The sequence below is a fragment of the Trachemys scripta genome, chromosome 10 (genome assembly GCF_013100865.1).
Source record: "Trachemys scripta elegans isolate TJP31775 chromosome 10, CAS_Tse_1.0, whole genome shotgun sequence".
Classification (NCBI taxonomy): domain Eukaryota; kingdom Metazoa; phylum Chordata; order Testudines; family Emydidae; genus Trachemys; species Trachemys scripta.
The window spans coordinates 77,174,512-77,200,374 of NC_048307.1; the positions used below are offsets into that span (position 1 = coordinate 77,174,512).

The 25,863-nt window shown below is 44.9% G+C and overlaps 1 protein-coding gene across 1 annotated transcript; it reads left to right on the forward strand.

Annotated features, from left to right (window-relative positions):
* The first annotated feature begins 12 nt into the window (after positions 1-12).
* SYNM (synemin) lies at positions 13-23,933 on the forward strand. The gene is made up of 4 exons (XM_034783913.1): positions 13-943; positions 9,504-9,628; positions 18,252-18,325; positions 18,919-23,933. Exons 1-4 carry the CDS (start codon positions 158-160, stop codon positions 23,055-23,057), a joined length of 5,124 nt encoding a protein of 1,707 aa, XP_034639804.1. The 5' UTR covers positions 13-157; the 3' UTR covers positions 23,058-23,933.
* The last annotated feature ends 1,930 nt before the right edge of the window (positions 23,934-25,863 follow it).

Sequence of the window (25,863 nt, forward strand, 5' to 3'; positions counted from 1 at the left end):
ACGCCAGCCCCAGCCCAGGGTGTGAGCCGCCGCTGTCCAGCCGCGAGTCCGGCACCGTCCTAGGGAGAGGGAACAGCCGGGGCTATGAGCTGCCGCCCGGAGCCCGCCGCCCAGTGACACCGCTGCAGGGGCGAGCGCAGCCCCGACGCCCGGCACCATGCTGCGCTCCCGGGAGGAGGAGTGGGACGAGAAGACCCAGCTGCGGGAGCTCAACTCCCGGCTGCGGCTCTACGTGTCCCGGGTGCGGGAGCTGGAGCAGGAGAACCGGCTGCTGGCCCAGGAGCTGGCCGAGCTGCAGCAGCAGGAGCTGGTCGGGCTGCGGGGCCCCCCGCAGGAGCTGGCCGAGCTGCGGCGGAGCGTGGCCGAGCTGAGCCGGGCCAAGCGGGAAGCGGAGCTGGAGCGGGACGGGCTGCGGCAGGAGCTGGGGCAGCTGCAGCGCCTGGGCGCCGAGGTGCTGCAGCTGCGGCGCCGCCTGGCCCCCGAGCTGGCCGGGCAGCGGCAACTGCTGGAGCGGCTGTGGGGCGAGTGCGCCGCCCTGGAGCAGCTGCTGCAGGGGCTGCGGGCCGAGCACGGGCAGCTGCTGGAGCGGCAGCGGCGGGAGGCCGGCGAGGTGCGGGCGCTGCGGCTGGACCTGGCCGCGCTGCCGCCGCCGCTGGCCGCGCTCAGCCTGGAGCAGCTGGAGGAGACCTACGAGCTGGTGCTGGGCCAGGCCTGCCGGGAGAGCCTGCTCCGCTACCAGAGCCAGCTCCGCGCGCTGCACGAGCGGGAGGCGCGGCTGGGCCGGGAGAGCCTGGAGCAGCTGCGGGCCGAGGGCGCGCGGTGCCGCCTGCAGCGGGACGAGCTGCGGCGCCAGGGCCAGCAGCTGGGCGGCCTGGGCCAGCGGCTGGAGGAGGAGCTGCTGGCCCTGCAGGAGCTGCACGGCGCCGAGGCGGATGAGTACCAGGTGCGTGACGGCGGCCCACGCGCGGCGTGGGGAGGGAAGGGGACCGGGCGCCCGGCGGGCACCGCCCACGGCAGCCCCCCGCAGCCAGCGGAGGATGCAAGAGCGGAAAGCCGCAGGCGCTCCTCGGCCCCACGTTTCCCACCCAGGGCAGCTTCCTCCAGCCGCGGGGGGCGGGAGGGGACACGGCTGAGCAGCGCTCTGCAAACCCAAACTGTGGCTTAAACGAGCCCTGCTGAAGGTTGGGGCCGCCCCCACTGTCCCCGCTTTCCCAGAGTCTCTTTCCTCACTCTCCCCCCCCCACTAGCCTGCCTGTCCTAGAGCATCTCCGACCCTCCCCTTGTCCCCTTTCTTCCCCACCATCTCCCATTTCCTAGAATCTCTGTCCCTGCCCCAAATACCCTGAGCTCCTTCCCTCACTGGGTCCCAATTTTTGTTTTGCCCATGGCCAGATTTACACGTTACGCGCCCCTCGGCACAGCGTCTTCAGCAAAACCGCCTCCCCCCGCCCACAGCTGACCTTTATGTTGCACAGTTTTAGGTGCCCCTAGCACGCTGGCGCCCCTAGGCATGTGCCTACTGTGCCTAATTGGAAATCTGGCCCTGCTTTCCCCTGGATTCCCTTTAGGGGTGTCTCGTCTCCCGTGCATCTGTCCTACCCCTTCATCCTCTTTTTGCACCCCTCCCTAGGATCCTCTTCTCCCAGTCTTCTTTCTTGACTCTGTGAGCGCCTTCTGTCTGCCCCCCTTTCCTTTCCGGCCCACAGCACCCAGCCCACCCCCGCTGTCTCCATGCTGGCCCATACCATAACCTTGCTGCTCCAGCTGCCTCTCTTCCCTGCCACTGCCCATACAGCCTTCCCTACCTCTGATCCCTCACCTGTGCATCTGCTCCGGACACCCTTCCTGCCCTCTGCCTTAGCTTGCACTACTCCTGCTTCCTGTCTCCCACCCCATTTCCCATGCATCAGCTGCTTGCACCTAACTCCTTGGCTGTCTCCTATTGGGCACCTGGTCACACTCTGCCTTTCCCCAGCACCACCTCTTCTGGGGCTGCGGCTGGGCGTGGAGGCAGCCAGCAAGGAGAGGTGCCTGCTGCATTAAAGGGCAGGCCTCGGAGTGGCCACTTCTGGCAGGAGGACACAAACTCAAGGATTCCCTTTCAAACCCTTGGGCAGTTTTGGGACCTCTGGCTGGGGAAGCAGTGAGAGTGAACAGGGAGATGATGACTCTTAGCACATCCTCTTTGTGAGGGGTGTACCGCTCCCACTTTGACCTGAACAGGGACACCCAGCTGCTGAGTTGGTGTTGGGTGAGATCAAACCCAGCCAGCTAACCTGAGCCCCATTGCCAACTCACCATAGGCACACTGGGGCACGAAGCAAGCCCTGGGAATGGGTGAACTCGGCCGCAGCATCATGGGATGTGGTGTTCTGGGGACAGGCAAACGACAGGCGGTGCTTAAAATGGTCTAAAAACATGAATGTGTGTGGGGGTGTCTGTCACTTCTACCTGCCCCCCCATAACTCCCACCATCCATTCTGCCCCCTCCCGCCCCCCCTTGCTCTTCCTGCAGCTCCTGGGGTTCATCACCCCCCTTGGCCTGGTCGGAGCAGGGGGGCAACTGCAGGAGGAGCCCTTCCCCCACTTCAAGGCCTGGAGTACCAGGGAGGGATGGGGGATCAGAGCTGCACTTCTCCACCCTCTCCTCCTGTGAGGATGGTGGGGATCCTTTTAGGAGGGGAGAGAATGCTGTTTACTGCCTGGAGTGGAAAGCAGCCAAGCAGAGATGCTTTTCCCTAGGCAGAGCTGAAATGTGCACCCCTCAGTAATCAAAGGCTTGAGTTGTAGAAGTTTTATTTGGTGGGTCTGCGACAGAGTGCACTTTAAAGCACTGACACCAAGTATCTGGTGATGGGAGTTCACCCTTGGGACAGGTGAAGTGAGTCCTACCATTTTCCTGCCCACCAGAGTCAGTGATGTCCTGCACTCCCCTCTTTCTAGAGAAGTTCTCTACTCGTGGTCTTGAGCCTGGAGGATTCAGACCCCAGCGTCGTTAACTGAGCCCTCCATTTTTCAATGGCAGAGAGACTGATTACCATGGTATTGACTGGGGTGGGGTTTTGGGGGGGGAGCGAGGATGGAATGAGGCCTTAAATAGAGGTGTCTGCTCTGTGTGGACATGTTTTACAATAGAAAATTGCCACAGTACTTCTGGCCAAGAGTTCTGACAGCCACTGTTCTGCGGTATGCCAGTTATAATGCACCCCATGTGCATGGATAGATCAGCATATGCTGAGAAAGCAAAATATCAAAGGTTAGGGATGGAGAAGACATATTAGATCATCCAGTCCATCAATCCACTATGCAGATCAGATGCTCTCCATTTCCTCAGGGCAGCATTTCTTTTGTTCTTCATCAGACCTTTTATTAACACGCTGCTAGATCTCTTTGTCTGTCTGCAGCCCTCGTGTTAATGATCACATTGTGTGTAAGGGCATGTCTGGCATGGGAGATTATGGAGATATTGCACATTGTGAGGGGACTAGAGAGTGGTTGCTCTGTGTCTGGATTTTAAATTGCTAGCTTGTTTGCAAGTTGCTATGTACGGAGACTGATCACTTCAAAACAAAACACAGCGAACTGCAGAGTTTTTACACTTAACTTGAAATATTCTGGTCTTTGAAGGGGTCAAGTTATTCTCCTTTTAAACATGCATTTAAATATTTTTCAAAGCAGTGGATGGAGATTTTATCTGTCAATCGCCGATTGATTTTAATAATAGTCCTGCAACTCAAACGAGGTGAAAGTGTAGAGACTAAACAATGATTTTATTAAGAGTTTCCTGTGGCTCAGGTTTTGTTTTTATTTTGATAGGAGTAAAAATGATATAAGCTTATATTTCCTCCAGCAAAAAGTAAAAATTCCTTCATTCCTAAAGATACATTATCTTTAGAGCCGTGTTATAAACTGCTGACATTAGAAATTCATAATGGAAAAACTCATTGATCCTTAACAAGAATGGGTCAAATTGTTTTACTAAAGCAGCACCATATTTCAAGAGACATCCTTCCCTCCTCCCCGCTTATCATTTACAGCTCCGTACCAAAAATTTTTTCTCCTGCAGTTACAAGAATGGCTGTTTCTTTTCCCTAACTCAACCAGAAAAGAGATTTTGGTACCAGTGTCATCTCCATATTAGGGTTGCCAATTTTGGTTGGATGTATTCCTGGAGGTTCCATCAAATGACAATCTTTAATTAAAGATTAATCTTTAATTCCTGGAGACTCCATGACAATCCTGGAGGGTTGGCAAAGCTAATCCATATATGTTTACATTTTGCTGAGGATTAGTGGGGAAAGGTGACGGCAGGTATTCTGGAGAGTGAATCAACTTTAAAAATCTTACAGGATTGGCAGTACCAAGGAGAAACAGGTTAAAAATGCCAGTTAATAGAAAAATCAAAATTACCATGTGGCTCCTAGCTGTGCTGTTGTGCTCAGGATGAAATGTTATTTTCTAAATTAAAATAGGCCTCGTTTGAGGTGTTTTAAACACAATAACTTACTGTTACCTTAAAATGAGTTATGGTAAGCAGCCCAAACTGCTTTAGCCCCCAAAATAAAAGCACATTAGCTGACATGTTTGCACATACACCTAGATTATATTGAAACATCTGTAAAAGTGGCATCATGAGGGTCCATGTTTATTGCCGCTCAGTGATACCCTGGGAGGGTGGACTTACCGCTGGCACGCCACCTTATGGCTGGGCATGGTGTAGCAGGCTTTCCTTTCCTGCCGAAGCAGCTCTAGCCCTGCAGTGGTCTGCCTCTTCTTGTGGCTTGGTCCTCCATCGAGGTCATTTACTTCCCCCAACCCTGCTCTGCTGGGTACCAGGGACTCCAACAAATACAAGTCCAGTGTCCTTACATCAGGTCTTCAGCCCCCAGCTTTGGACCCCGTGGTCCTTAAACGCTGTCGTCTCAGGACTTTAAAGAGTCCTTGTCTCCTTATATCAGGGACTTCATGCCACCTTGCCCGATGGCTGGTAGGGGAACCCAGGCCCTTCCTCTCCTCTCCAGCTGAGGGACACAGTAGTGAGCAGGCAGGCATTGTCTATTCAGACCTGCTCCCTGCTAAATCTCTGGGCTTTTTCCTCCCTCAGCAGGCATTTGCCACAGCCCCTTCCTGGGCCCACTGTATACCTGTATTCTTATCAGCCTGTTTTCCCAGGCTGCACCACTTCTCAACGTTCATGGCAGGGGCAGGCTTGCAGGGCTTCCCCCCCATGTCCCCTAACAAATCCCAAATGAAAATGTAAACAAACCATTTTGTCCTCCTCACAATGGAACTTTAATCCTTCTTAGCTTTCCCCTATGCTCTGCTTCTCAGTTCAACACCTCCTAGGGCTTTCTCCCCAGAGGTCCAGATCCTGCCATTTATCAAGGACCACCACGAGTGTCCACCCCACTGGATCTCCTGGCCAGTTGCTAGAGTTCTCTGCTTAGGAGGAGGAACCCAGGGCCAACTCTTTCCTCGGGCTTTTCCCCTCTACTCCCTTGGAGTCCTTCCCTTGCTCAGCAGGTGTCTTTCTGCTTTCTATCCGCCACTGAACTGCTGCGAGGGGGACTGTGTAGAGTTCTTCTGTTCTCTCCGCACTAGCTTATCTGGGCTTCTTCCCAGCTATGCTTCATCTCTAATGGGGCTGCCATGCCCTGTAGTTGCCACCAGGACTCCTTAACCCTTTCAGTGCCAATGTGGGAATCTACACTCCACCATCTGTATCATGTTAAAACTGCCCAGTTTACAATGAAAGAAGATTTTTCTAGTGACCAACTATTCAAACTCAACCTGGTTTTTCAGGCAGGAGGTGGTGAAAAGGTGATCTCTCGTTCATATCTGTCATGAAAAAATATAAAATGGGGGAAAGCAAGTATTTTAGGCCTTCTACTCTTACTCAATTTTTTCGGACATAATTTTTTTTACGGGAGAGAAGATATTTAGTTAGGCTTTTGGAGTCATGTCTAAAACCCAGTTATTAGCTGTTTGTTTATTTAAAAGTGATGTCACTCGCAAATATGTTTTTTTTTAAATATGAGTGTTTTATGGTAGGAACTTCCTTTACAGCTGTTGCAACAAGGGGATTTATTAATATTTTCCATATATTATCCACTCTTTCTGTATGGCCATTCTTGTCTCCTCCAGCGCTCCCTATCCTCAGTAAAGCTTTCAGTGCTGATAGGTAGTAAAATGTATTTGCAGTATAGTCTGGACTGGCCAAGCACTAGAACACATCCTACATTGGGCCTGGTGGGCCAATGGATGGCTCAGTAGGACTCTTGGGTTTCTATGGCCCTAATAACATGCTGTGACGATATTTATGCAGAAACTTCAATTGACTTCAATGGCAGATTCACATACAGTGCGATAGCAGGAGACGGCCCTATATTTTTAGAATGCAAAAAAGACCCTGGCTTTCATCCTGCTCCACTGAAGCCAACTGGACATTTGCCACCAACTTCAATAGGCTTAGGATTGGCTCCTGTATCTGTTCCATGGTACTGTGAGCTCCAAAAGAGAGGAAAACAGCCTCTTGTTGAATTAACATTTAACACAAATCTCTCACACTGAATTCCTGTACCGATTTCCAGCCAGCCAAGTGCTGGGTGTCCTCTTTTTCTTTTTCTCCCATTAAGCTGCTAAGTGGCCGTGGAGTTTGTAAAAGATGCCAGACCAAGAGTGCTGGAGACTGAAGTCCTTTCTTTATTTGCAGAACAAGTACAGTTTGGGCAGCACGAGTGCAGTCTTTCTCGCACTGCCCTGCTGATGTGTCTTATCCCTGACTAGAAGGAACCACCTTAAGAGGTGTGAGAATTAGTCCCCTTCAGTGCTTGAGTGGACTCCAGTGACTTTTCCTCTTCTCTTTATATAACTGAGCGGTGAACCTTTCCAAGTTAATCCCTTTGCTCAGACCTCTGAAAGGAGTGAGCATAGTGCAAGAACACAGGTCACCTTCCAAGACATGGATTCTGCTTCTTTACCAGCGATACCAGGAAAGACCTTTGAGATTATTAGTGTGAACCAAGTTAGCTCAGCATGTATAAAGGCCAAAAAAACATAAGTCAATTTAAGGATTATTTTGGGGACTAATGTAATAACTACCCTTCCTTAAGGCTTGGTCTACACTAGAGCTTACTTTAGTACAACTTATGTAGCTCAAGGGTGTGAATAATCCACATCCCTTAGCGACGTAAGTTGCACTGACCTAAGCGCCGGTGTGGACGTGGAGGTAGATTTGTTATGCCAATGGGAGAGCTCTCTCCTGTCAGCATAGAGCGTCTTCACCACACATGCTACAACCGTGCAGCTGCAACACTTCTAATGTAGACTAGCCCTCAGTTTAACATGCAGATGTTCCAGCTGTCACATGCTCTGCAGTCTCCGGTGGCCATGCAGATAGGGAAGGACGTAATTCCATCAAGGGATTCTAGTGACAGATCTGTTTTTCTCCAGACCATGTAATGGTGTCCTTGGCTATTTGCTTTTGGAGATATCCCATCTCCTAGAACTGGAAGGGACCTTGAAAGGTCATCGAGTCCAGCCCCCTGCCTTCACTAGCAGGACCAAGTACTGATTTTTGCCCCAGATCCCCAAGTGGCCCCCTCAAGGATTGAACTCACAACCCTGGGTTTAGCAGGCCAATGCTCAAACCACTGAGCTATCCCTCCCCCCCGTTACAGTTCATGGTTAACTTAGCTGTTCCTCTGACCCCCTCTGTGAGTTGGTCTCAGGGGATCCTCTCTGTAGCTTTAGGCCTCTAGTCCTCCCCTCTCTGGGGTGGAATCTTGCAGTTCTCCCTAGCATGAGGCTAGTGTCCCTTGCATATCAACCATGATTCTGCCGTAGGCTTGACTGGATTCGAGCCCTGAAATTCTTCCCTTCTGGAGCTGTGACCAATGTGTGAATACAGGGAGATTGAACAGCCTTTTCAAAACAAAGTATTGTTTAATTTAAACAGAAGGAATGCAGCATCAAAAGAGGAAAGGGGTATTAACACAACAAAGACTCTACTGTTTTACCTAAAATTTAGGTAGGCTCAGCTTATCCAGACGCCCCCGCTTCTAGAGCTGGGGGGACCGTGTGCACTCCTTCAGATTACCATATTTTCAGGTTCTCAAAAAGAGGACACTGCTGCAGTTTGGGGATGAGCTGGAGGGGGAGTACAGTTAGGGGTGCTGGAGTGACTACTTGCAGTGGGGGCATGGACCAATCAGCTGCGGATGGAGGGGAGGGGCCAATCGGGAAGCGGACCAATCTGGGTTCTTTCTGAGCTGCAATGTCTGCTATGCAAAAATCCTGCACATTGCCTGTTATTTGAAAAATCCACCCAGACAGAGGACAGAGTCTCCTCAAGGGTTGACTTTTTTATCCTCCTCAAAGTCCCTTATCTGTTCCGGGTCTCCTGAACCTGGCCAAACAAGTTTATGCACCCTACCCCCCGGGGTGGGGGCAGGGATAGACTTCACAGCAGTTATTCCCTTGTCTTTTAACTATTGGTAAACGGGAGACTATTTGAGATTTTTGTCTGCTTTCTTGTCTAATTCCACCAGGAGCAGACAGCACATAATGCTTTTGTAATTGCTACCGTCCCCCTTTGTGGAAGGTCACTAGACTTCTGTATTGGACCCAAGCCTTTGGATCACACGTGCTTCCAAGCCCACTAGGTCTGGGTAGTGTCCAGGCACTATCTTTTGGTCTGGCCTCTCATGTACACTCTCAGTGTGCAGACCCCCTGTCTGGAACCCCTCGATGGGAAGATGGGACTCTGTGGTCTAGCTGCCCTTAGCCCCAAGACCAATGCTCCCCCTCAGTGAACATTCAGAATGCTGCTCAGTTAAACTCCTCAAGATGAAGATGAGTGATCACTGGCCTATTCCCAAAGGCCAGAACTGTACCTGGAACCATCACCCATAGGTCCACACATCCCCAGACATCTGAATCTCAAACCCATGACTTGGGTGCACAAATCTGTGGTCTCCTAAAAGGTTAACAGACAGTTGCAACCAATTCAGATTCTATTCAGGGTGTCGTGCTGCATCGTTCCCTATTGTATTTGAGCATTTCAAATGTGTTTACATGGAAAGATGTGTGTGTTTATTCCAGTGTTGAATCTGGCTTTTAATGTGTCACATACCAAATTTATAATAGGGTGCTTTTTGCTTGCCTGCATAGATGGTGACCTGTGTGAGTGTGTGTGTGGAGGGTGGGGGGCAGCTCGATGGGATTTTGTTTAAATATTTGAAAACAATTTAGTCAGGTGTAACTCACACATCCTAGCATGAATAATTTGTTCCAGTAATAGTATCTCAACCATATGCCAGTGAAGTCTGAGAGTAGGTTTGTTTATTTTTTTCTGTAAAGCTGAGCTGCTAGCGAATGTTGCTTTCATACTTTTTAAGATTTTTATCTTGGTGTTTGTCATAAAACTGGAAAGATGATATAAGCACAAATGTGAAAGTGTAAAGTCAAATTCTTCAAAACTAATAGGAAGTGTTTCTGTTTAGAGGATAATTGACGCCCTAGAAGAAGAAAAGCAATTCCTGACTTTGTCAATCATGGATTACCTCAAGGACTACAATGAACTAATGCAGGTGAAAGCGGGACTCAGCCTTGAAGTTGAAACTTACAGGTAAGGATTATAACTGCAAGGGGTAGTACCATCAGGAGATGTTTTAAATTACTCATTACAAGTCAGACCTGTGAACTACACTGACGTTTTCCATCGTTAGGGTGTAATGGTGCATTTTTAAAAGGAAGACGCTTGCCCGTAAGCTCTTCAGGTTTCTTCTCCTCCCAGTGCACATGCGTAATTCCCATTAGAGTGGGGTCTCTGGACTTCTGGGTTCAGTTCTCAGCTTGCTATTGGCTTCCTGTGTGATCTGGGTCAAGCAACTTAACCTCCCTATGCCTGAGTTCTCTCATCTGTGTAAAGGAAAAATAATACCTGTGTTGCAGGAGTGTTGAGGCTTAATATTTGTAAAGTCCTTTAATATCTTCAGATAGAAGATCATGTAAAAGCGTAAAGTTATTGTAACTATTGTTGTTCTTCATTAATAATGTTAATAGGTATTCCCCACAGGCAGACTGCAGAGGGAGATTAGAACCTTTGATGTAGCACTTAAGTCCAGCCATTTTAACTAATAGTAATTATGTCTACGGTTTATGGAACAGCATGTTACTGAAGCCATACAACCCTTTGAAGCCTGGAATTCTAAAAGCTTGCTACTTATTTTGCAGTAAAGTTCTTGGTGCTAAAGGAGCTTGATTACTATGATGCTAAAAGCCAAGTGAATGTAATTGTTCTTACCATATTTGAATATATGCAAGTACTAGCTGAAGGCTCAGCATCTGTCAGACTGTAATTGATAAGTCATAAGGCAGTGTGGATCTTCCACCTGGCAAGTCATAGTGCCAGCATTCAATGTTCAGATTGTTACAGGGTTTGGGTGTGCTGCTGACAGTGCCTTCTTTGTCTCTACCACACTGATTTAAGCAGTGATGTTCAAGGAAATGGAATAAAGAAGTTAACAGAAAACTCCATTTTCTAAACCAGTGATACTCAGACTGAGGTTTGGGAGTCGCAAGTGGCTCTTTTAATGTGTCTCTTGCAGCACATGATATTAAAACACTGTGTGATTTAATTATTAACCAATCTAAGTTATTAACCATTCAGAATGCGTTTACTATGTTATCTTAACTAATTGTAGAATACATGGTCAGTCATTTTGCTGTAAGAATAATATATATAGTAAATGAAACAATGAATTCACACGACTGTGGCTCTTTTGGGTAATGTTGATTGCTAATTTGGCTCCTGAACCACAGAGGTCTGAGTATCACACGAAAGCTTATGCTCTAATAAATTTGTTAGTCTCTAAGGTGCCACAAGTACTCCTGTTCTTTTTACTGTTCTAAACGTTACTTTCCACCATCCTGGGCTTTGCTAAGGAAACACATGCTCAGGCCACGTCTGAGAAGTAAACAGCCATTCTGCTAATAAATCCTCTTTACCTGTGAATCTTTCTAGTCAGTCACTAGTTGAGCAATTGAAAAGCCGGAACAATTTTGAAATCTCAAGATGGTAAGTTGTTAATTGACACACAGCACATACTGGTTCAGAAGGGGAAAAAAAGTTGATGGATAGCAGACAGATAAAATTTTTATGGTAACGTAGAGTTTTTCCACTATTAATCCTTTATGTTCAATAAAGTTGGCCGATGAAACTTATTCTTTACAATTTGTATTGATTTTTAAATTCCGAAGACAACAATTCTTATTGAGTGAACCAAATAATCTGCCAAAGTTTAATATGTCTGGTTGCTATCTTATCCTCATGAATCCATAGATTTGTTTATATTATGTATTAATGTTTGAAACACGCAGAATGTATAGTTCTAACATTGCTTGATAAGTACTGCTACTACTGTCCTTAAATATTGTGAAATGTTGCTGTGAACTATTAAGCAGCTGAGTTTGTCCAGAAAGTGGTGGGTGAAGTGATCCAAAGAGACAGTTATTTAGTAGAAAGAGCACAGAAGTTACTGATCTAATCCCAGCTCTGACACCGATTTCATCTGTTGCTTTGGGCTCGTGACCTAATCTTTCTGCCTCAATTTATGCATCTGCTAAATGGGGTAATAATACCTTCGTCTCGGTGTAAAAGGCCCAGAGATGCTGTGACAATTAATATTCACACAGGACTGTGCATGATGCCCAGATTTCTAGGTGCTTTGACACATAGTTAGTTAGTAAGTGAACAGGTAGTGTTGCAGCTCTGTAAAAGTCAACTGCAAACCCATTAAATCTTGGAGCCTCTCCAGAAGTCATATCACGATTACCTCTAGTGTTGTCGGTTTGTGTACGGATTTGCAGTCCTCAGGGAGTGGGAAGCAGCTTGGCATTGTCTGGAAGGTTTTTATTGTCCATTGAGGTTGCCACCTTAGCCTATAGAGACTTGAGAAATGTTCTTTAATAGCTTGTGATTCTCTGTACCTCTGTCCGTCACCATCTCTATCTTGCCGGGACAGACGTCAGCATTTAAACTTACAGCTTCCTGTTGAAAGAAACCTTGTTTGGTAGAGGCCAGAGATAGACTTCCAGTTTATCGAAAAGCAGTTCTGTCTTATTGCTGTAAAGAGAGTTCCTTTAAAATCTCAGGAGGGGGAAAAATTACTATTTTGGCTACTCCATGTTTCACAAACAAAACCACCAACCTTCACTGGGTATTTAATCCCCTCCCCTAGTGGATGATCTTTATTCACTCCATTGAGGAAGGAAGATAACTTGGTTCCACTGAATCAACCGTTGTATAAGACTGCTCTAGACTCCTGGTCTTCTGTCATTATTAAACCAGTTCCTGTAGTAATCCTCTGTACCTGTGATAACCAGGGTATGTGATGTCAACTTCTTCTCCTTCTCATAGAGGAAATCAGCTCCTATCCTTTTTTTAGGTACATCCAAAGGCCCCTATAAAGACCCATGCTCATAATTCTGAGGTTTCTATTGTGAAGTTTCAGTGATTGCCGTGAGACATCCTGTCCTGTTGGCATCATGGACTAAGCACATGGTGTTTGGTTTACTTCCCTCTCCTTCATCCCACAAAGCCCAGAGTGTCTCTGTGTCTCCCACTCTGTATTTTTTTGCTTTTGTTTTACATCTCCTAGAGCTAGCGTCGCTAAGTAAGGATGAGAGAGTATTTCCACTAGAGCTAGTCACGGCCACTCCTGAATTGGCTGGCCAAAAGGATCATGTTGCAAGGAACTCCCTTCCCCAAGGACCAAGCATATTTCCTTTCCAAAGCTGCCAACCCTTCCTGCTCTTATGAATGGGACCGGTTCTGGCAATGGAACTTCTGTTGCATGGCAGCGTGAAGTTCTACAGTTGGCCGTTTTCATTCCCATTCTTTATCTGTAAAGGCTGAAATAAATATTTTCCTAGTGTTGCACCACATGGTTCCGTGCTGCTGAGATCCCACAAAAGCCAAAGTAGATTAGACTGTGTAATAGTCTCCAAAGGGAAGTGGTGGAAGACACATCACTTGAGATACTTAAAACTGGATTGAACAAAATACTGGACGGCCAACTGTTGGAAACCATCTTGCACTGGGCAGCAGGGCCGGCTCCAGGGTTTTTGCTGCCCTAAGCAGCGCGCAAAAAAAAAAAAGGGGGGGGGCAGCGATCTGCGACAGCTCTACCGCTTCTTCGGCGGCAATTTGGCGGCAGGTCCTTTGCTCCGAGAAGGAGTGAGGGACCCGCCGCCGAATTGCCACCGAAGAGCCAGATGTGCCGCCCACTCCCTTGGCCACCCCAAGTATCTGCTTGCTGAGCTGGTGCCTGGAGCCAGCCCTGCTGGGCAGTGGGGCATTGTTGCAGCATCATCTTGCCTGGATCCTCATCAGATGCCCCGGGTCTCAGTTTCATTTCACAGTCTCCCTCTGGTTGGTAGGATCATTTGGTGACTTAGGGACTTTGGGCCTTCAGCCAAAGGAAAAGTCCTCCACTTCCAGGGCAAACGGAAGGGCAACTAAATAGTAAACAAGCCCTTTGCCATCATGGGTCATAGCCCTCTGCCTAGGGTATGCATTATCATCACATGGCTCCCTTCAGTTGCCAGGAGCTCCTTCTCAGATTCATTCCCTGATTCCCCCTCTGCAGGGAACCACTGCCAATTATTTGTTACCACCAAATATGTTGCTCCTGCCAGCTCCCTCATTTACTGAGGGTGTTCTGTCTCATATATATATCCAAGAAGGCCTGGCGAGCACTCAGTCACCTGCTCTTCTTCACGTGATCCCTGTCCTCCAATCCCATGATTTAGGAGGAAAACCAGGCTCAGTGGAACTGCGCCTGAACTCTCTTTAAAGGGCTTACTCAACCTGTGACAGGCCTTGTGTACGTCAGTGGTTCTCAACCACTTCCAGATAATCTCCCCTTGTTGCAACAGAAAAATGTCCACATCCCCCACAGCCTGGGAGTTTCAGGGCTCCCCACCCCATCTATCGCTGAAGAAAAGGAGAGTGGCCAGGACCTCCTGGACCTGATTGCAACCCACCCCTCTCTGGGGTTCTTGATCCCTTAGTTGAGAACCCATGGAAGAAATGACTGAAGAGGTCTTTTTTTGTACATGACTGATTTTGTGGTAAGGCTTGTGCTGCAGATCATCACAATTGCACACATCTTATTATTTTTGGTACCTTCTGCCTCCTGTCCCACCCCATTTGTGTGTCTCATCTACCTGTTCTCTCTTGTCTTTTAGACTGTAAGTTCTTTGGGGCAGAGCCTGTCATGTTCTATGTGATTTTACTTCACCCAGCACACTGGAACCCCAGCCTGGTTAACCTCTAGGTGCTAACACACGATAAATGTTAAATAATGACAATAATAATCAGGGGGATGAGTTAAAGATTCATCTCAGTTGATTGGCCTCTTACAGTTGGCACCTTTTCATGTTCTCTGTATATATAAAAATATTCTTGCTGTATGTTCCAGTCTATGCATCCGATGAAGTGGGCTGTAGCCCACGAAAGCTTATGCTCAAATAAATTTGTTAGTCTCTAAGGCTAGGTCTACACTACCCGCCTGAATTGGCGGGTAGAAATCGATCTCTCGGGGATTGAATTATTGCGTCTCGTCGGGATGTGACAATCGCTCCCCAAATCGACACGCTTACTCCACCACCGGAGGTAGGAGTAAGTGCCGTCGACAGGGAGCTGTGGAGGTCGATTTTGCCGCCGTCCTCACAGTGGGGTAAGTCGGCTCCGATACGTCAAATTCAGCTACGCTATTCGCGTAGCTGAATTTGCGTATCTTAAGTCGACCCCCCCCACCCCCGTAGTGAAGACCTGCCCTAAGGTGCCACAAGTACTTCTGTTCTTTTTGCAGATACAGACTAACACGGCTGCTACTCTGAAAAAAGATTCAGTATTAATTTCCTGACTCTTTTGGTAATAATTTATCTTAGACGTACTGTTATGTTAGTGGCGTGGGTTTCTGCATTCAGGGTATGACTTCAAGGAAGTATCTGCACAATTACTTTATAAGGGAGGATTTCTTGGAGGAGCATTTTTCGTTGTTGTTTGTATTATGGTAGTACATAGAGGCCCCAACTGAGATGAGGGTCCCAATCTTCTAGGAACTGTACAAACACATAGTGAGAGATGGTCCTTGTCCCAAAGAGCTTACCGTCTAAACAGATAAGACGAACAAAGGGTAGGGAGAGGAAACTGAAGAATCGAGAAGTGAAGTTACTTGTTCAAGATTACACAGCAAATTGTTGGCAGAGCCAGGAATAGAAGCCAGAGTTCCTAATTCTTAGGCTCATGCTGTATCCACTAGACTATGCTGTTCCTTACTAATTTACTATCTTAAAGTGTAAAAACGATTTTAATATTTGCATTGCATGAAAGTCGGTGGAAATATATCATGAGCCAAATCTCATAGAAATACTGAGTCCCAGTCCAGTTTTGCTGGGGTTTTCTCTTTATTTTCATGTAATAGTATGTTTTCTGCAGTAATGTTTTCAGATCCAGCTTGTCTCTGTGTGCTGTTGCCATTTGCCATATACAGTGTACTTCTTGGAACTTATTTTTAGTGACTTCATACGTTGCTCCAGCAACTGAACAACTGTTGTTTTAACAGCAGCCAAAAATCCCTAGTCATACTATCCACATTCCTAGTTTCCATCGTCACAATTAATACTTTCAGTGTCTGCACTGTCAGATCTTTCAGACTTTTCTGTAGCATTGGCAGCACCATCCATAGTGCCTAATGAGAGGAGCAATTTTTTTTGCACTTACAGGCTAGAAGAGGTCAGATATTTGATCTTTGGAGGTTTCTCTAGATTAGGAAAAGCTAGCCACGACCTTTTATTTTGATTTAACTGATTGAGCTTGACCTGGGCCTCATATCTAGGGTTGAATTTGACTAGCTTACATATATTAACCCATGTCTACACTAGGGAAAAGTTTGTGGTTAGCAACCACATGTTAACAAACCCTGACCTAACCTCGCCCTTTTCTTAATCTGTACAAATACATGGTTGCAAAGAAAACCTTACAAAAGTGAACTGTCAACTGATGTGGTGTTGTCCTCCTGAATGTGCAGAAAGGCAGAGATGTAAAATGTCCCATTCATTTCAGATGGTTAAGTCTGAAACTTAAAGATGACATTTTAAATGTAAACATTATCCATTTCACTGCTGATCATTTTAGCAGAAACAGGCAGCTAATGTGTTTATGAAACTTTCTTCCACTCCCTCCAGAAGTTCAAAGCCTCAGCTATCAAGAACCTCCAGCTTCAACCCAACATCTTCTATGATGTAGTTAGAGCTTATCAGTGCAAAACATTTGGCATTTCCAAAACGGAATGAGGGGGCAGGATAACATAATACTTAGTCCTGCCTTGAGTGCAGGGAACTGGACTAGATCACCTCTCGAGGTCCCTTCCAGTTCTGTGATTCTATGAACATGAATAAAACAGAATATAAGAAACAGAAGGGTTACTGTACTGTGATTTACATTGTTCAATTTGATATTTAAATAAAGCTGCCCCAGAATTTCCAGCCTGCTGCAGAATTTAGGTCTAACTTTTGGGGAGGTATATAATTGGGGAAAATGGCATCAGTTAATAAAGAACAGAAAGAGGAACTTATTTCACAGCAGGCAGTATAGGAGCGTGTTGGTGGCTTAGGGGAAGAAACAGCCGCCTTGGAATGACATAGGAAAAACCTGCACATAGATCAGGGGTCGGCAACCTTTGGCACGTGGTTCACCAGGGTAAGCAAACATCCCTCGGCCTGCTCCGCTTCCCGCCGCCCTCATTGGCCTGGAGCGGCGAACCACAGCCAGTGGGAGCCGTGATCGGCCGAACCTGTGGACGCGGCAGGTAAACAAACCGGCCCAGCCTGCCAGGGTGCTTACCCTGGCGAGCCACGTGCCAAAGGTTGCCGACCCCTGACGAAGATGTTTGTAGAATTTACCAGAAATTCTCCTGTCCTTATTTATTTGGCCACCATTTCTAAAAGGTCTAGTAGCACACGAGATGCAGCCTTACTGCATGCATTTTGTCGATGATATAGAGACGGCAACTATCTTGCATTGGCAGATAGAGAAGTATTTTTGTTTTTCGTTTTTCAATTTCTATGCTGATTCTGGAGAGCACCGTTAGGGCCCTGTGAGCATCCTTCCTCAGGAAAAATTTTTGATGATGAAATGTGTGTAACTCAGCATTCCTAAGGGAAGATAATTGCTCCTTAAAAATGTATTGAATCTCAGCTATGTTCATTTCAATGGGACTTGTTCCCTAGGGCGTCTGCCACAGGTGCATAAGGGAAAAAACTCAGGGTAGCACAACTTGCAGGGACAGGATGAGTTTGTGTCTGATTGTCAGACTGCCAGTCAGAATGAGCAAAATATTGGGATAAGCAGTGGCCAGTGTGTGTCTATATGGTGCCTATTAGGTGTACTCTACAGTATGTTCCCAGGCATGGTGGCCAGGTGAAAAAATTCTATGCTCTTATTCTCTAAGACAATGTTTTAAGTACAGTCTAGTATTCTCAATGAAGCTGACTAAAGGCTTGGTCCCTAAGGACAGCTGTGTTTGTCACTAATATAGGGGATGCAGTATGGCAGACTCTGCAGTGTACTGGTGTCCTGAGGATAGGCAGCAAGTGAAAGTGATAGATGCAGATGTTCAACAACAGATAGTTGTGACTTTTTCCCCTGTTTTTTTGCTTCTGGTCTAACCCCTTTATTGAGAAGCCAAACAAAATTTGTATTCTCGTTGTTTCTGGTAAACGCCTGTTGAGCTAACACATGTAGCTGGGCTGAGGAATTTTTACAGGAATAAAGCTTACAGCCGCCCTGGTTTCCTAAAACCATGCAAGTTGTTTTAGACGCTGGGGAGGGATTGCCAAAAAGAGCGAGAACAGAACGCTGAGAAATGGAGGGGAAAGATGAATCGGCAAGATAACTATCGCCATAAAAAGTTACCCAAACCTTTTTTGCAAAATATATTGTGCTGATTTCAACTTCATGATTTTACTTCATTATCTGTGCATTACTGAGAATAATTACCTTCTCTAGTCTATTTTGAACTCTGTTTTCCTTAGTATCGGTCAGTATGTTTGAAAGTAGAAGTAATACTCCTTTCTCCTGTTCATTTGTGATAGTGCTTTGCCACCAAACTTCTAAAGTATATTATAACTATTCTTTCTCTTTCTTTTAATCAAATGGAATTTGCATGTGTGTGTTACAGAACTTTACTAGAAGGGGAGAGCAGCCAATGGATTATCACATGGATTGATCAGCAGGGGAGAAAAATACCACAAGGTAAAAAAGCGAACATTAAACGTAGACCTCTAAATGTAGGTTTTAGTCACTGTTTTATATTTTTTTCCCAATGGGTCTGTCAATTTCTTGCAGTATATTTTTAGCTGTCGAGCAAAAAATGAACTCTGTGAGCTGTTTCTGAGAATCTGCTCTCCTGGGAACCGCAGCAGGGAAAGGAGCAGAACTTTGGGCCACTGGGGGGGCCCCACGCCGGCAGCTCTTCTGGGGTGGCTGTACCGCCTCCAGCCCAGTCCTCTGGCGGGGCTGCTGTACAGATGGAGGAGACCCTGCGTGGAAGGGCTGGGGGTGGTACAGCTGCGCCGGAGGCGCTGCTGGCCGTAATGCTCCACATATGTCTTTTCGGTATGCCGTACCAGCTATAAATACCTTGCTGGTACGGTGTACCGTACCGCCCTATTTGCACTGCTGCTGGAATGCTTGAAAGTGAATTCACATTATTTCTTCATAAATATTTTAACATTACATTAAGATGATATCTAGATTATTGCTTGCCACTATTATTGTACGTAGATTTTTATATTTTACATACAAGACAGTATTTTAATTTTTGCTTATCTACACTCTTCTTGCAGGTGTCAGAAATACATCTTATGACTACACTAATAGTTACTCTGCATACCGAGAAGAAAATAAAAAGAAAAGCTTTCCAATTATCAAGAGTGCTGACACTAGACATAAAACACCAGTAACAAATATTCGCAGCTCTGCACTTTATTCAACTCAGACAAGGCGTGGTGGACCACGGACAACAGATAGTGGAAAAGTTTTAAGGAAAGATATTCTTAGTTCAGAATATCATCCATCAACCACTATTGAAAAGGATGCCACTTATGAAAGAACTATGAAGGACCATAGAGAGTTCAAAACCTTTACTCCATCATATGGTCTTTGGGGAGACACTGAAATTCATCGAAAAACATTTCCTGAAAGAAAGAGAACAGAAGCTACAACTACTTCGGCAATTTCTTTTTCGAAAGAATTGACAAGTGTTCAAAGTTCAAACAAGGACCACAAAGTTGACACAAGGTCAGGTGTTTCTGAAAGTACAAGAACAAAACCAGATAATTTTACTAAATTTCCATCTTATGAGCTGAATTCCAATTTTAAACAAACCAAATATGAACAAACCCTAGATGACACTCGTACTATATTGAAAGAAAAAACAAAAGGAGACAAACCAGTTAAAGAGGGAGAAAATGGCTTGTTAGAAGAAAAAGATAAGCAACCAGTCAATGAGGAAAGAAATATTGTCTTGGAGAAAAAGGAAATGGATGATAAACCCACTACAGCAGAAAGAAGTGTTAATTTTGGAAAGAAGACTGAGGTAAAACCAGAGCAGAAAACACATATAATGGAAGAAGTGATTATTAATGATAACAAAAAGATTTTTTCAGGAGTCAGGAGTAAGGAAGATAGCACTGCCAAAGAGGGAAAAAATGTTACATGGGAAGAACAAACCAGAGTACATAAATCAGCCAGAGAGGGAGAATTTTTTCTCCCTGATGCAAAGATTAAAGAAGATGAATTAACCAAAAGGAATACAAATGTGTTCTTGGAATCAAGAAGCAAAGAGGCTGTTGAGATACCCATCAGTGTTGAAATGTATACTCCAGACAAAATATTGCAGAACAGTAACACAGAAATAACATTTCAAGGCTTTAAAACCTCTGTAGAAAGAAAGACAGATGAACATACAATTGAACCTGTTGAAATTCTCAATGTGAATGTTTCAGAAAAAGAACCCAATTTGGAAGATGAACATGGAATTAGTGACAAAGGTAGCCCTAGAATGGGTACTTTGTCAACAGAAAACATAGCAGAAACTATTGTCGCTGATATTCTTAAAAGTTTTGTTCAATCTTCTGGTTCAGAAACAACTCCACATACAAAAGTAAACTATCTTGAAAAGAAAAAACAGGATGATGAGAAAGAAACGACTGAGATCACAGTGCAGTCTCAAGTTCAAGAAGAAATATCGATTTCTGATGAAGTTGATCTAGGAAGTCTGTTAAACAAGGATGGCAAAGTGGTTCTGGAAGATGCTAAGGGAATTCCATCCAAAGATGTGATAGAAGATATAATAAATGTTGGCTTGAAAGGAAGGGACAGTATAGGCAAAGTGTCTGTTAATGTTGAGATTGTTGAGGAGCCATTAGAATTTGCAACTGATGAAAGGAGTGAATTTTCAACACCATTTGAAGTAGAGGAAGTAGAGGATACATCACCTGGTATGGAGCAGCATTATGGCGATGAGGGGGAGCAGAACATCACAGCTACAGCTGAAGATTTTAAAAAGAAAAAACAATCCAGTGAGATCCTCACCCACGTGGAAGAAGTAACCGAGGCAGACGACTCAATTGATGAACAAAAATATTTTGTATCTACTCCAGATGATTATGGAAAAGATGACGACTCCGTGTATGGGCAAATTCACATAGAAGAAGAATCGACTATTAAATATTCTTGGCAAGATGAATTTTTGCGGGGCACACAAAGAAGAAAAGATGATAGCATGAGCTCACCAGAACAAACGTATCAGGTGGTGGGAGAGGAAGCAAGTGCCTATGTTTTAAACGAGGAACATCCAAAAGGTGAAGCATCACATGCAGAATCCATTGTTATTGAAAAAGAGATTAAAATACCACATGAATTTCAGGCCTCAATAAAGGGGCTTTTATTGAAGGAAACCAAGGACCCTAAACAACAGTTGAAAGAGGCATTGGAACAACTGGAGGGGAGTCTTCCAGAAAGCGTGAAAGAGGAACTAGCTGCATTAACGAAAGAAAATCATGCTGACTCCAGTAGCTTGGCAGTTGACATCAAAAAAGTTGAGCAACCTAACGAAGATGGTTTGGTGACAATTGTGGCTGAAGTCAATCTGTCCCAGACCCTTGACACTGATCAGTTTGATATTGCACAGCTTGGTGGCATCATCACAGGTGAGATTGAGAAGGTGTCTCTGAAGTCCCCAAAACAAGAGGGCTTTGATGAACGTAACGACCCAGAGTTGGAAAGACAGACTGATGGTAAAAGCAGCATAGAAACAAACATTTCTCCATCAAGTAATAAATCCACTCCTTGGGCTAGCCAAGGGGTTTACAGCTCATCCAGTGTAAGAAGCACGGATGGCATGGAATATCATTCCACTGAACAAGTTATTCGTGAAGGTCCGGTTTCAGAAGCTGTAAAATTTGGTAATGTGGAAGAAGTCTCTCAGTCACAGGTATCAACTGATACTAACAAATCTATCAGGCATATTAAAATAGGTCCAACAGAAATTCGGAGAACTGAGCAGGTCATATATGAAGGGCCCATTTCTGAAACTTTGGAACTTGGTGGTAGGGGAGACCTTGTTCAGACAAAAGGATCATTGGATACTGGTAGATCTGTGAAGCTTTTTAAAATGGGTCCTAAGGAAATTCAAACCACAGAAGAAATCATTTATAAAGGGCCTGTTACTAAAACTGTAGCGGTAGATGAACCTGAAAATCTTGCTCAGCCACAGTTTTCAGCTGATATTAATAGGTCCATGAGGCATATCACATTAGGTTCACAGCAAATTACTGAAGATATCATTTTCAAAGGGCCCATTTCAGACTCTTTAGAGCTCAGTAGCTCAGGGGATCTTTCTCATACAGAAGGATCAACGGATACCAACAGATCAGTAAGGCACATTAGATTAAGTCCAAAAGAAATTCACACAGAACAAATAATATTTGAAGGGCCCATTTCTGGAAATGTGGAGCTCAGTGGCACAGAAGATCTTTCTCAGACAGGAAGTTCAATAAGGCACATTAAATTAGGACAAAAAGAGATGCATTCAGCTGAGAAAATCACATACGAAGGGCTTCTTTCTGAAAAAGCAGAGCTTGGCAATATGGGAGACAGCTCTCAGATGGAGCATAGGTCAGATACTAATGCATCTATCAGGCATATTAAATTAGGTCCCAAAGAATTTATGACAACTGAGCAAATCATCTACAAGGGGCCCATTTCTGAACATCTGGAGTTCAGTGAATCAGGAGACAATTTTCATTCAGAAGGTTCAATAAAGCACATTACATTAGGTCAAAAGGAAATTAAAACTACTGAACAAGTCGTATATCAAGGCTCCATTTCTGAATCTCCAGAGATCAGTAGTGCAGGAGGAAGTCTTTCAGAGAGTGAAGGAAACTCAGATATCAATAGATCCATCAGGCTCATTAAAGTGAGTCCCACAGAAACTCATACAGAGCAAATCATCTTTACAGGACCCATTTCTGAAACAATGGGTGATCATTTTCAGACAGAAGGGTCATCAGAGAGCAGCCAATCTATAAGGCATATTAAATTAGGACCCCAGGAAACATCTTTTACTTTTCAAATGGATGTAACTAATGTGGCGGGAGTGCCTGTGGTGGAAGGGAGAACACAAGCAGCTACAGTCACTGTATCAAATAGGAAGGAGCCTGATGTCAGACAGTCACAGGTTGTGGTTGAAAGTGACCAGAAGGACACTGACCGTGAAAGTACCAAAGAAGCAAGTGTTTTTCTTGATGCTTCCCAGGCTCATGGTGAACAAGTAACAGAGAAGTCAGCATTTGAAAAAAGTGTACAACTGCAAAGACTTGTAGACCAAAGGTCAGTGATTTCTGATGAAAAGAAAATTGCCCTTGTGTATCTAGACAAAGAAGAAGAGGGGGAAGAAGATAATGATGGAGACTGGTTCTGAAAGGACGTTTTAATATAACCTTGCTTATCAGCTTGCTTATCACAGAGATTTTTGACTGCCGTCTTTTTAAAAGGAACTGTCCCACTACTACACCAACATTGGACTGACAATTTTAAATCCAAGCCTCAATATGTTCACCATCCTTTCCCCTAATTTGTGAAAGTTCTTTAAGGGAGAGCTCCCTCTATTGCAAATTCTTTTTTCACTCACCTGTTTCCAGTTTCTTCAAGTTTCTTCAGTCTCCAGGACAGGAAGTTTCTGCTGTAGATTTTTCAGGATCATTTTTTTTTTTTTTTTTTTATATTGAGCTAATCCACAAGTGAGAGTCTGAACTGGATTTTTCTATCAACTTTTGAACACTGTGTTGTACTGGGATACTTAATTCAGCATTTCTGTTTAGATTTCAAAGTATTAACCACAGGCAAAATGAGTATTAGATTAAGGCATGCAGGCAACTGATTTTAAGTTCCATGCTCATGTGCAATAAATAATAGTAAAATTTTAGGAAAAATTAAATCATTACAACTATGAAGTCAAACTCTTTCTAAGCAAACCATGCATAGCAAAAATTTATGGAAACCTTTGTCACCTTTATAGTTAGAACCAGATACTAAAAAGAAAAGCAGTAAGACTACATCAGTCATATTGTTTTCAGGAAAATGTTTGGTTTGCCTTTACAAAGCGTAATGTTTTTAATATTTTTAAAGAGAATCAGTAGGCAAATGGATGAAAACCATAGGCTAAATCCTAGTTACATTGAAATCAGTGGTAAAATCCCTCCAACTTCAATGACTCTACATCAGGGATCGGTAACCTTTGGCACCTGGCCCATCAGGGAAAGCCCCTGGCAGGCCGGGCCGGTTTGTTTACCTGCCACGTCTGCAGGTTCGGCCGATCGCGGCTCCCACTGGCCGCTGATCGCTGTCCCAGGCCAATGGGGGCTGCGGGAAGGGCGGCCAGCACATCCCTCGGCCCGCACAGCTTCCCGCAGCCCCTATTGGCCTGGAACTGCAAACCGCAGCCAATGTGAGCTGCAATCAGCCGAACCTGTGGACGCGGCAGGTAAACAAACCGGCCCGGTCCAGCCAACCAAGGTGCTTATCCTGGAGAGCCGCGTGCCAAAGGTTGCTGATCCCTGCTCTACACAGTAATATGTGAAATGACTAATCTCAGTATATAGTACTGTTCTGATGTTAGGTATTGCAAATGCCTAAGGTGAGTGGGATGGCATATACCATATGGTATAATGCCTTGGCACAGTGGGATTAGCTCAAGTGTGGTTCTTCTCTGACAAGTGACTGAAAAAATGGCATTGATGGCTTCCATGTTCATTGCGTCTCAGTTTCCAGATCAACCTTTCGCTGTTTAAAAAGATGTGGTGTTTTTTTTTTAACTATGTATTCAACCTAGGATCTGAAAGTCACGCCTCTGGGTTCTTTGTGACTTCTTATCACCAGTAATAGATTTTCTCGGGCCACACTCTACCTTCAGTTACAGCACTTGAAATGCCATTGTTTTTATTGGGTTTGCTCAAGTGTGTAACTGAGGATCATATTTCAGTCCTGCAATTAGAATTGAGTTAATTCTTTGGTGCCCAGTCCATTAGAGCATCCAGCTCTTTCTCCGGTAGCTGTACTAGCCCCGCAGTGCTAACAGGAGCAAAAAGAGGAACAAAAATTTATTGTTGACAGTAAAAAGATCTGACTCTAGGTACGCCTACTCAGCAAAAGCTGTGCAAGGGCTAACCTTGAGCTAGCTTGAATCCCGCTAGCCTGTTAACATAACAGTAGTGGGCTTCAGCGCAGGTGAGTACCCACCCAGGGTCTCTGCCGAACTTGTAGTACCTGTGCTGAAGCCTGTACTGTGCTCTCTTCACTGCTACTGTTACCTGTGCTAGCTGGATTTAAGCTAGCTCCGGAGGCTAGCCCATGCATGGCTTTTGTTGCAGACACACCTCTGAATATACACAGTGAGTTAGATATATGGAATAAGAAGCTGCCATTTTTATACACACATGCTCTGAAAGTAGAATCACGTGTTAAACCCAGACAGCCCTATAGTGCCAGACTATTAGCCTTTAACTCTGAATTCCTTTCTTGTGGTTTGGTTTTGGTCACAAGCGCAATGTTACTTAAACATAGTTTGTGTGTGTTTAATTCAAATTACAATCCAACTAAATTATTTTATTGTGGTGTGGCCTTCATTAACTTCTCAGTTTCTTTCGTATCAGTAGAAGCTAGATTTTATAAAACTGACTGCTACTTTGCAGTACTGACTTAAATGTGAAGTGGAGATAAATGACGTGTAGTTTAACATCTTAACCTACTTTTCATATGAGACAAACTAGTGTATTAGAATCTGCCTTCATTACAAAGATTGAGACTATACCAGGTATCTTCAAGTAATTATCAGCATTTCAAGGTTTAAGTATAGGGCCTTGTCTGCACTGCAAAATTTTGTATCAGTTTTCCAGCACTGATGGAGTTCTCTGAGCTTGGAAGAGAGGGAGCAGTGGCCCTAGTGCTGGAAACACATATGAAGTTGAGTAGTGCAGATGCATCCAAGGTGTGCATGCTACATTTATTTTATGTTCTTAATCACATAACAGATATATTTGTCAGAATTATTCATATATGCTCCTGTAAAACATACTTTTGCTACCATTGACTGATAAGGGGCTCATGAATGATTACAGCTCCAAGAACAGCTTAAAATTCCATTGCCTTAGTAGATCTTCTCTGGAACTGGGTTAAAAAAAAAATTCTAACAAAATAATGCATTTTTAGATTTAAAAAAATTCCTGTAT